Here is a 12,193-nt window from a genome sequence, read left to right as displayed (position 1 = left end):
AGGTGGGCGGGGGTTGGAGGGTGGGGAATCAGTGTCAGATGTTCCCTGCCTGATCCTGTGAGCTCCAGGCTTACACCCTCTACCTTGTCATTCACAATGGTCACGGCTGGAGCTTAGCTAGTTTAAGAGCCTTTTTGCTTCTACAGCAAGCAACTGACCTCTAAAGGAGGTTTGGTTGCCTAGCCTTTTAGACAAGTCAAGGCTAGGATGGGGGGGGGGGCGGACATTTGACAGGGCTGCGGCTCCGGTTAAGGTTTTTGATGCTTCCAGAATGTCTCATGGTTGGGATCATCAGGATAAGTTTCCTTGCGCATCAGCAGCATCAGCAGCATCTGGGACCTTGTCAGAAGTGCAGTCATGGGTTCATCCAGACCACCCTGGGCCTGGCAACTCCTTTTTAAACAAGTCTTCCAGGCAATTCCACAGGCATTAAATCCATGCCTCTAAGAACAGAGCCTGAGATTGGATCTGGGACCCACTCCTTCAAGTAAGCCAAACACAGATACCCAAGTCCCCTGAGGATTCACTTCTTCCAGGCAGAGGAGGAATGACAGGCAATTCAGTGTCTTGAGGGGACCTGAAAACGGTTTTATTGATTGGCAAGCCAGATGAGCCCTGACCTCTTTTTCATCAAGGTTCTTTACCGCCATCTAGTGGTGAGATTCAGCGTCAGCGCTCGATCAGGGCACCATCTCTTAAGCAAAACAAAACACCACATTTACGCCCCCCTCTCCTTCTCTATGGTGTGTGCATGTGCATGCGTGTGCACGCACATGTGAAGTTCAGAGGGCAACTCTCAGAAGTCTATTCTTTTCCTTTTATTGTATGGGTACTAACGTCGTCGGTCATTGTTGTTGTCGTCGTCATCATCATCATCCTTACCTAAATTAACCCATTTATTGTCAGAAGTCTCAAATAGTGATGCTCCCATTGGTCTTTAGTTCCTTCCATCCTCTGATGTCTGACTTGACTGTGACAGCAGAAGTGTGGTGGGTCCAGGCCCTGCCAGCCACTGTTCTCACACAAGGCCGCATGCCTATGGCCCATATCTTGGTCTTGCCACAGGAGGAACAGGGGTACTTGGTATGCTGCCTAATTTCAATTTTCTTCACCATTTTCTAGGTAGCAGTTCTCAACCTGTGGTGGCAGCTACTTATCTCCAAAACTATTTATATTATGATTTATAACAGTAGCAAAATGACAGAAGGGCACGCTGTCTGGCTCCTGCATTGGCTCCTGCTGCCATGTGCTGCTCTCTGAAGAGAGAGAGACAGACCATCTAATGCTCTAAGCAGAGACAGCATTCATCTCACTCATAGTATAAAGTACATGCTTGCACGTGGTTCCTGCCCTCCACCCGCCTCTCTCTCCTGAGCCTTAGACACTCCCCTCCAGATAAGCCTGGTCACTCTTCCTTTCTTCTGGATCCTTCTATGAAACCCATCTTTTATGAACAATATCTTTCTGGAAATCCCTTTCCTCATGCAGTGCCAGGGACAGGCATTTGAGATGTGGCTGGTCATTCAATGCCAGTGGTTGAATCATCTGCCTGATTCTGTGTCTCATTCTCTGCTAGCCAGTGAGGGCTGGTGATGACTGGTGGTTACCAGCACAGTGCAGAGATGTTGCATGTTTGGGGCTTCCCTTGGCCACACCCAAGCTTGCAAAAGTGAAGCTGATTGTTTTTCTTGAATATTACTTTTTTTCCCCTGATGCATAGTTTATGTTTTTGAGCTATAAAAGCCACATTGGTGTAGACAGAAGTTTAGTTTCATAAACAGATCCATATCCTTGGACAGTGAAGAAGATGGATGGGGTTCAAGGAATGCCGTGGCTGCCTGTTACAGATTGGACAGTGCCTGAGACACATGGTGTGGATGACGTGCCTGAGGACAGAGCCTTTAAAACATGCGCATCTTCAAAGAAACAACAAGCAGCAAACTAGCCACCACCAAAACTGAAAAGCAATCCATCAAATCGTAAATGATGAAAACCTAGTCTCTAACTTTGTTTTTGTGATACCCTTTCTGTCCAGCTTACAGTTTAGAAGCCTGAAACACTCAAGGAAATCTCTGCCTGTGGTTACATTGAGCCCCCTGTGCGTTCTGTGAGGAATGGTGGCATGCCTGACTGATGATAGATGGCAGTGTAGTTTATCAGGGCCCTGGAGTGGATTCTATCCCCTACAACTCACTCACTCTCTCTCTCTCTCTCTTTCTCCCTCTCTCTTCCTCCCTCCCTCTCTCTCTCCCTCTCTCTCTCTTTCTCTCTCTCTTTCCCTCCCCCTCTCTCTTTCTCCCTCCCTCTCTCTCCCTCTCTTTCTGTCTCCCTCCCTCTCTCCCTCCCTCTCTCCCTCCCTCTCTCTCTCTCCCTTTCTGTCTCCCTCCCTCTCTCCCTCCCTCTCTCTCCCTCTCTCCCTCCTTCTCTCCTTCTCTCTCTCCCTCTCCCTCTCCCTCTCCCTCCCTCTCCCTCTCTCCCTCCCTCTCCCTTTCCCTCTTTCTGTCTCCCTCCCTCTCTCCCTCCCCCTCTCTCCCTCTCCCTCTCCCTCTCTCTCCCCCTCTCTCTGTGTACCCTACTGTCTACTGCTCACCTCTATTCTGGGGAGAGGATAGGATGGGGAGGCCACAGTTTCAGGAAATGTCTTGTGCTCTTCCTAGGTGGGGTTGCATCTTGCTGTGGTGTTGATGGGAAAGTCATTTCTTCTGTAGGCCTCAGTCTCCTCATCTGTAGCAAAGGGAACAATAGCAGTGGATGAGGCTGTAGTGAATTTGGTGAGTTGACCTGTTCCTAAGATGAGGACATTCCCACAGCTAGGTCTCCATCCACAAAGAGGATGCAGGTTCTCATCATACCTCACTCTTTCTCCTGTCCTTTATGGAGGGACATTTCAAGCACATACAAAAGGTGAATGAAAATGCTTTCAAGCCTTGTGTCTCTGTCCCCTGGATGTGTGGCTCCATACATTCCCTCGATGTCACTATGAAGCTCTTGAGAAACAATCCTCTTGTTTCTTGAAAACGTTTCTTAGTGGGTGTGATCACTATCATTTGGGCAAGGTCATGGCTACCCTAGTAGGTGGTGGGTGTGACTTGGCATTTGATATTACAGGTAGAGAGTGATTTTGGAGGAGTAGAAAAACTGGCAGCAACCAGCCTAACCCGGAAGGACACTGGTGTAGTTTGAAATCATTTAGATTTCTACAAGGTTGAAAAACTAGCAGTACATCCTGTGTTTTCTCTGCCCAGCCTCCTCCCCAGTTGAACATTCTATAACCACACAGGACTACGGAAGATACCAGGAAATTCAGAGAGTTGCCTCACCTAACGACTGCTGCCCTCTGCCCATGTTGAGCCCCTGTGCTTCCTGAGCTCCTGCCCTCCACACAGTGCCTTAGCGTTTCTGCCTGGGTGGCCTTGGTGATGTGAAGAGCTCTGTGGACCAGACCTCCACTGGGCTTCCTTAATGTGTTGTCAGGATCTGACTGAGGGCCTGTGACAAGTACCATTTCTACTGATGGGGCTGACTCCCATGACTTGGCTGAAGTGACGCGTGCTGGGTTCTCCATGGGGAAGGATGTCCCCAGCCCCGAAGGAAGTAGTTGTTAACAGGAAGCTTATGGAATTTGAGAGCATGTATGCATTAAGGACCCAGGTCCAGGATCTGAGACGCTGGCCCACTGGCTCGCTCTCTCTCTCCTTCTCCCCTCTCTTGACACAGGCTTCTTCCTGTTTATCTTCCTTCTTTGGTTTCATTTCTGTGTCTGAAGACTTCTCTCTCTCAGCTTCTCCGTGTACATTACAAGATGCCACTGCTTCAGTGTGGCAGCCTCAGGTCCCCACTTGTGTGTCCTCCTGGTAGTCTGGAACCTGCCTCCACTCCACTGCGTCTGAGACATTCCTTTCTGAAATCCCAGGGGAGAAGATAATGATGGGCTCTCTTGAGCTGGGTTCAATGCTGGTTCCAAGCTCTGTCCGTTGTGGGGGGGAAGCAGGCATCTCTCAAGAACTTGCTAGCCAGCCAGGCTCACCAAAATGGTAAGCTTCTGGTTCAGTGGGAGATAATCTTTCAAGGTAAGAAGGTAAATAATGATTCAGAAAGACATCTGTTTTCCTGATCTGGCCTCAGCACATGTGGGCCCCCATACCCACACACTCAGTACATGCCTCACACCTTCTACCACATCCCCACAACTCCACAACACAACAACTACACAACACACATACAACACACACATATAACCCTCCACCCCCACATATACACATCACATATACCATTCTTATACACATCATACACATACACACACTACACATATCACATATATGCCATGCACACACATGCATCATGCACACTACATGTACATATAGATACATGTACATACTTCCGACATACACAGTCATACACAAATCACATGCCTACACACATACACATATCACACACACACATCAGTACACCACACACATATCCCCATGTCACATATCCTCACACAACATACACATATACACACACACACCTCCCAACAATTACACATGATGTATATGTATACAAATACCCTTTTGCACCACACATACTCATAAAAGGCTTCAATCTATGTACCCATTCCCTTATTTTCCTAGATAGCCTTTGCATTCTAAGTTTTCAAATATTACCACTGAGGGAAGAGTCCAGTTGTCACAGTGATGGTTGTCACCTGGATACCCAGTGTGCACACTTAGGCTTGGATGCAGGAAGCACCCTGAGGTACACACGCATGGACCTGGATACAGTTGTCTGTCTAGCCCTCTGTAGCTTCAAGCGTGATCCATGGATCAGCACCACCAGCATCCCATGGGAGATGGCTAAAGGAGAGTTTGCCAGTTCCAGTCCTGGAGTCAGGGTCCCTCCCTTCCCACCCCTGGCAGCTCTAATGCACAGAGCAGTTTGAAAAGTGTTGCTCTCAGTAGAAGCAGTCTCAGCAGAAGCAGGCCCATGCTTGCCAAATCCTTTTCTTCTTGAGGTGAGATTTTTAAGGGCCTTTTTGCACAAGGTGGGCTTGTCACTAAGTTCATATATAGGCTGTCACACTCCCAGAAGCTCTGGAAAGTAATATAAAATAACCTGTTTTCCCACCCCGTTCTTAAAACTTAATTTAAATTTGTGCGTAGTGTGTATATGTGTGTGTGTGCTTGTAGGCATGCACAGAGAAGCCAGAAAAAGATGTCAAATATCTTTATCATTCTTGACCTTATTCTTTGAGACAGGGTCTCTCACTGGCCTTGAAACTATTTCAAAGTAGGCTGGTTAACCAGCAAGCTCCCCGGATCTGTCTGTGTCTCATCCTTACCTCCCCCTACCCCCAACCCGCCAGCATATGGACTCTGGGGATTTGAACTCAGGTGCTCTTGCTTGCTCAAGCATTCATACTCATTGGGCCATCTTACCAGCCCACACATTAGCTTTTACCTGTTTGGGGGAGGTGTGATGAGTTTCATACTGTTTGTGTTTGCCTACAGACAGCAGCCCTGGAACAAGCTATTAAGCATGCTCACGAGTGTTACGATGACGAGATACAGCTTTACAACGAGCAGATCGAAAACCTTCGGAAGGAGATAGAGGAGGCAGAGCGGTCTCTGGAGAGGTCATCCTATGACTGCAGGCAGCTGGCCGTGGCCCAGCAGACCCTGAGGAATGAGCTAGACCGTTATCATCGGATCATTGAGATTGAAGGCAACAGGTGTGGTCGTGGATCTGTATGCCTGGCTCCCTGGCCTGTCTACATCCTCATTCTACAAATCTTTGGCGAGTGCTCACTGTGTGCCAGGAACAGTTGGAGGGAGTGGTGATGTGGCAGGCAAGGAAGCTCAGACATCCCTGACTTGAACTGTGTAGCAGGAGTGTGACAGACCACTGGAGGAGATTTGAGCAGAGAGCATGGGAGGGAGGGGATGGTAGAGCCGGTCAGGTCACCAGGTGTGGCTCTTCAACATCATCGCTCCAGTTCTTTGGATTTAGATCGAATGAGTCTTCCCTCTCGAAGGCCTTGGCACAGAGTTCCTCCTCCTTCTGTTCCAGATGCTGTGCCTTAGCTGTGTGTGCCTGGTGCAAACATTTACCAGGGAAAGCAGGCTTTTCTCTATTCTCTCTCTGTCAAGGGCCGGGTGTCCTGGGGTTGCTCCATGCTCTACGTATGTTTCTGTGACTGTTGTGAGCACACCCATGAAAAGAACTTGAAAAAACTTCACTTAATTCCCTTTTGACAATTTTTTGCGTTAGGGGAAGGGCAGCCCACAGAGTTAATGGCACACTCGCGTGGTTGGCTTGTTAATATCATTTTTGAAGTAGATTAAAAACAGATAAAAATGTCACAGTATGAACTGAGCAACTCCTGAGCATTCTACTTAGATCCAGTAGTTTCTTACATCTTTCCCCATTTCTTTAAACAGTTTTATATTTACATACTATATATTATTTGAAATTTTATGTATTATTTATTCTAGATATTATTTTATGTCCTATATTATATGAATTATATTCTGTTATATCACATATATGCTATATATGTGATATAATATCCTAAATATATATATCCATATATATGTCTTGTATATTGTATTTTTTTTTTAGATTTATTTATTATTATATGTAAGTACACTGTTGCTGTCTTCAGACACACCAGAGGAGGGCATCAGATTTCATTATGGGTGGTTGTGAGCCACCATGTGGTTGCTGGAATTTGAACTCAGGACCTTTGGAAGAGCAGTCAGTGCTCTTACCCGCTGAGCCATCTCGCCAGCCCTATATTGTACTTTCTATAGAGAATAATTGCTTGCCCTAAATATCTCAGCTTGAATTTAACTTTTTAATTAGAAAATGGAAGTCCCAGACTCGATCTGATGGAGAGCTGCGTTTTAGATTCTGAGTGGTCACTGTGCAGTACCTGTGGCCTTTTCACAGTTTATGGCTTGAGCTCCGAGAAATGAGGATGTCTTGTGTGTCCTTGCCCAGTGTGTAAATGTCTATGTGGTTAACACTTTGTGATGTGCAATTCATGCCCACTCTCATCTAGAGAAAGCTGTCTGCCTGCCTATCTGTCTCTCTCCATTTTTCATTTTTGCTCAATATTCAAGGCTTGATCTTGTCCCTCACCTCACTTGGTTTGATGACTTAAAGATGGTGCCACATTGTTTCTGGTTCTTTCTGCCAGGCTGAGCTCCATTTTCATCGAGACTCCCGTTTCTCTGATCAGCCCAAGCCATGGGGCCTCTCTCAGCCTTGGATCCAGTGTGAAAGGTAACACTCCCCAAGCTTGACTTCTGTCTTCCAACCCTGGCTTCCTCTGCTTTCTTCTTCTGTCTAGGCAAAAACATGTGATTTTCTTCCTGCTTGACATCCATGTTTCCCTCCAACCTGTCTAGAACTTCAGTATATGCATGTGTGTGTGTAGGTGCACAAGGGTATGCATATGTGTGTGCAGGTACACAAGAGTATGTGTGTGTGTGTGTGTGTGCAGATGCACAAGGGTGTGAATGTGTGTGTGCAGGTGCATGAGGGTGTGCGTGTGGGTATGCACGTGTGTGTGCAGGTACATAATGGTGTGCATGTGTGTGTGTGTGCAGGTGCACATGGGTATGCATATGTGTGCTCAGGTGCACATGGGTGTGCATGTGTGTGTGCAGGTGCACAAGGGTATACATGTGTGTGTGCAGATGCACATGGGTATACATGTGTGTATGTGCAGGTGCATGTGTATGTGCACGTGGGTGTGCATGTGTGTGCAGGTGCATAATGGTGTGCATGTGTATGTGCAGGTGCACACGGATGTGCATATGTGTGCTCAGGTGCATGTGGATGTGTATGTGTGTGTGTGCAGGTGCACATGGGTGTGCATATGTGTGCTCAAGTGCATGTGGATGTATATGTGTGTGTGTGCAGGTGCACATGGGTATACATGTGTGTATGTGCAGGTGCACATGGGTGTGCACATAGGTGTGCATGTATATGTGCATGTGTGTGTGCAGGTGCATAATGGTGTTCATGTGTGTGTGCAGGTGCACATGGGTGTGCATATGTGTGCTCAGGTGCACATAGGCATGCATGCCTATTGTTCCTTAGGTGATACTCAATCTTTTTGTTTTGCTTTGCTTTGTTTGTTTTTGTGACAGGGTCTCTCTATGTAGCTTTGGTTGACTTGGAACTTTCAAGAAGACCAGGTTGGCCTCAAACTCTATGGAGATCTGCTTGCCTCTGCTTTCTGAGTGCTGGGATTAATTGCATGCACCACCACTGTTTCTGTCTGTCTGTCTGTCTGTCAGTTTAGATAAGGTCTCTTATTGACCTGGAACTTGGCAACTAAACTGAGCCATCTGCCCCACCCCTATATCCCTCTGGATTTCCCCAAAGGGAGGGAAAAGTGCCACTTCACAGTTAACCCTCAGCTGGAATAACACATGGAGACATGTGGTACTGTACCGTAACACCGAGCTGGAACAACTCCAGTCTCAGTTCCATCCCCATGCTGTTCACAGCAGAGCGCCTGGATCCCCACTACACAGTGGGAGCTCACTCCACACAGCCATCTCTCTAGTTGCCTCGAAAGAAGCCCCTGGCAAGGCTACTGGACCTATGACAGGTTCAGGTGTCTTCAGGCTGGAGACAGCATCTACCTAGTGTCCCAACAACCTAATTGTGATCTCCCTTGGTTGCCATCCCCTTCATGGGACTGAAAGAGGAATTAATGCTATTAAATTCATAACTGAGTATATATCTGCATTTCTCTGTCTCCTAGCAATGGATCATATCGCCACACCTCTTTTTCTCTTTTACTTTTTCTCCTCCTATGGATCCTGGCAAGTGAACTTGGGACCTCATGCATGTGTGACAAAGCATTTTACAGACTCGGTTGCCACCCTAGTCCAGAAATTACTTTTATGTGAGGGAGATTGCCTTCCCTCAATCTTTGGTATGTTCCTTTGAATAGAATATGTAGCGGAGCCAAGACATTTGTAAGGAGAAAAATTCTTGGGAATAGCCTACGTGTCTCAGTGCGTTATTCTAGCTGAGGGTGAACCGTGAAGTGGCATCTTTCCTTCTCTTTGGAGAAATCCAGAGGGATATTGTGACTCATGCAAAGTTTCTCGGCTGGTTGAACTGGGACCTCAACATGGATGACAGCTCCATGGCTCTTTCCCCATTGTTTTTGGCTCAGTCTATTCCTGGCCACTCACCTTCAATACAGTTGTTAATTTTTCAGTGAATGTCATTATTTCCTCTCATTGACATTTGGCTTAACTGCCTGTGTGTTTTCCATTAGATATTACCAGGGCTGTGCAGGATATTACAGCAGCTAAGCCAAGACAGAAGGCCCTCCCCAGGAGCCTTCCAAAAAGAAAGGAGATTATAGCTCAAGATAGAGTGGACGAAAGTCTGGAAGATGCACCATTAAAAGCTCTGCAAGAGCCAAAGGCGGTACAGGTGGAACTGAAAGCAGAAGGCGACTCTCAAGTGGGAGTAGGGGGAGGACATGAAGTAAGTCCAACACCAGAAGGGGGTCCTGAGGATGTGCCAGACGGGGGCCAGATAAGCAGAGCCTTTGGAAAACTGTGCAAAGTAGTCAAAGAGAGAGTGAGCGGCCACAAAGAGCCTGTGCCAGAGCCTCCCGCGGACCTTTTCACAAAAGGACGGCATATACTTGTCACAGGGGAGTCTAGTTTTGTTGACCCTGAGTTCTACTCCTCCTCCATCCCAGCTAGAGGTGGGGTGGTGATTTCCATTGAGGAAGACTCTATGCATCATGACGACCACGTGGAGCCCTCTCCTGGGCAGCCCATGCCACCTGTGGAGAATGGCCAGGGGCTTCCCCAGGGCAGGGAAGGTGATCACTCAAACCATCAGCAGGTTACAGACAAGAACGGGATAAGGGCCAAGGAACCAAAAGACCTGGAGGAAAAAGATGATAATGGCAAGAAGGAAGATGAGGGGTGCAGGAGACCCTGTCCTGTGATCATATCTGGTCCTGATGAACCATCTACATCCCATTCACAGACGTCTGGGTCCAATCAGGATGGACCAGAGGGGCCTGGGAGTAAGAGCAGTAGCCTGCTGGCCAAGAGTCCTTCGAAGGCTTTGTCTATTAAGAAGGTAGAGGTGGTGGAATCCATTGAGAAGATTTCAACAGAGAGTATTCAAACATATGAAGAAACTTCTGTCATTGTGGAGACTGTGATTGGGAAGACGAAGGGCAACAAGAAACTGGGAGAGAAGAGCTTGTCAAATGCCAGGGTTTGAAGGGAGAAAGTGTCTGGGGCCAGTGTAGGAGGAGTGCTTTGAGATGGGCTCCCGTTTGGATTAGATCATAGTTGACCTGTCTGGCATTGCTGATGACCTTCATTAAACTGCTTTATTTTTGCTTGCACCATCTCCCTTGTGTAATTAATAGGGCCTTGGTCAGCCATGCTGAGGGCAAGGATGATCTCTAACTGGTCAGCACACCCTCCTCTTTCAGGAAGAGATGTGCTCTTCAGCATGCTTTGTTACTATCAGCATCTGAGACAGGGTCTCTCTATGTAGCAGTCTGTCCTTGAGCTTGTGATCCATCTGGCCCAGCCTCGTAAACGGTGGGGATTATAGGCAAAGATCCACCTTACCCGACTCAGCATGCTGCATAGATTCATTCAAACTTCAGATGCTGTCTGAGTTTCACACAGAAAAACACTTAGTTGATGACAATGGGGTGGTTCATCCCAGTCCAAGCACAAAGTGCATAATCATGTGGCTGAGGGTTCTGTTGGACATGAATTGATAAGAAGTTTCTAGGTTTGGAAACCCTCAAAAGCTGGTCCTGAAGAGTGTGTGTGTGCGTGCGCGCACACCTCTCTCTGCTTTCCCAGCATGCACCACTGTGCCTGTCTTTCTGTGTAGGCTTTGGGGAACTGAACTGAGGCTTAGGCTTTATAACAGAGCCATCTCTGTAGCCCCCACCTGCCAAGCAAACACTTGAATGTAAAAAGGGTTTTTATGTAATATGGTCTCGGGAAGAAGCAGGGAGCAGAAAAGGGGTCAGGAAGCCAAGGCTGACTGATGGTGGGAAGTCTGTCTCCAGGCAGGGTCAGCAGAGCTGGATTGCACTGAGCAACTTAGGGAGTCAGAGTATGAGAGAGAAGCAAGTGAAGAGGTCTTCCACCTTCTACACTACCGGCAATGCATACATGTACACTAACATAGATGTATGTACACATGAATATATGCATATATATATGACATATGTGTAAGAAGCTAGTGAATTAGTCTAACAGGAACTCACATTGATTATATACTACATGCCAGACACTGTAAGGGAAGATTTTTCAGATTTGCTTATGATTTCAAGTAATAGCATAGTCTTGCTACATCCGAGCACACAAGCTTCTTTGTATACACACACACACACTCATACACACATGTGCATCTGCACACACATACACCCTATATACACATCACATACACCTCCCCCACAAACATCGCATACACATGCACATACACCTGCTATGCCAAATTCTATAAAATAGAAAATATATCATCATGGATCTTTAAAAATTGTGTGTGTGTGTGTGTGTGTGTGTGTGTGGGTATCTGGGCATCAAACCCAGGACCTTGTACCTGACTATACCTTCAACTCACAGAAATGTCAAAACTGCCTGTATGTGTCTACTATTCTATTAACAGTCTAGAACTAGGTTTCTAACTTATAACAATTAGAGTTATGTCTTCACATGGAAGCTCTGTAATACACAAGGGACACCGAGTGATTGTGCCTAAGTTGATTGTTGTGTTGGCCTAAAAAGGACAAAACAAGCTACCTGGCAAGGCAGCCACACACTGTGAGAGAAAGCTGACAGGGTCACAGAGCCATTCTGGTGCTACTTTGTCAGGAACAACAGAAGACTAAACAGAGCCACCTTTCATCCTGAGGTAGAGCCTTAAACAGTCTTGTTCCGGATTCATTTGAGGCTTTGGTTTCAAGAAAGAAATATGCTTTTGTTGTTCCTTCTAAAAGATGAATGGAGAAACCAGTCCATTCTGTAGTTTGAAATATTTATAACTTAAAAGCTTAAGAGAGAATGATGTGAGCCGCTGGCTGGACCCTGGGATGCAGGACCGTGGGCCCATGTGTCTATTATATTAGACGTTAACAGCCACCGAAAAGCCTTTCTTTCCCCCACTAAGCCTTTTTATTGTCCAG

At 46.9% G+C, this 12,193-nt stretch overlaps 1 protein-coding gene across 4 annotated transcripts in view; it reads left to right on the top strand.

The window, feature by feature from the left end:
• Positions 1-10,390, top strand: part of Bfsp1 (beaded filament structural protein 1) — a 34,398-nt gene extending 24,008 nt beyond the window's left edge. For all 4 annotated transcript variants that reach the window (XM_031372088.1, XM_031372089.1, XM_031372090.1 and 1 more), the window contains 3 exons: positions 5,490-5,710; positions 7,181-7,266; positions 9,287-10,390. In XM_031372088.1, the coding sequence (XP_031227948.1) occupies positions 5,490-5,710; positions 7,181-7,266; positions 9,287-10,260 (1,281 nt within the window). In that variant the 3' untranslated portion in view covers positions 10,261-10,390. The remainder of the gene's footprint in view (positions 1-5,489; positions 5,711-7,180; positions 7,267-9,286) is intronic.
• The last annotated feature ends 1,803 nt before the right edge of the window (positions 10,391-12,193 follow it).

Source organism: Mastomys coucha, unplaced genomic scaffold (assembly GCF_008632895.1).
Source record: "Mastomys coucha isolate ucsf_1 unplaced genomic scaffold, UCSF_Mcou_1 pScaffold15, whole genome shotgun sequence".
Classification (NCBI taxonomy): domain Eukaryota; kingdom Metazoa; phylum Chordata; class Mammalia; order Rodentia; family Muridae; genus Mastomys; species Mastomys coucha.
Note: the sequence above shows the minus strand (reverse complement) of the source record. Positions and strands in the feature narration are given on the sequence as shown.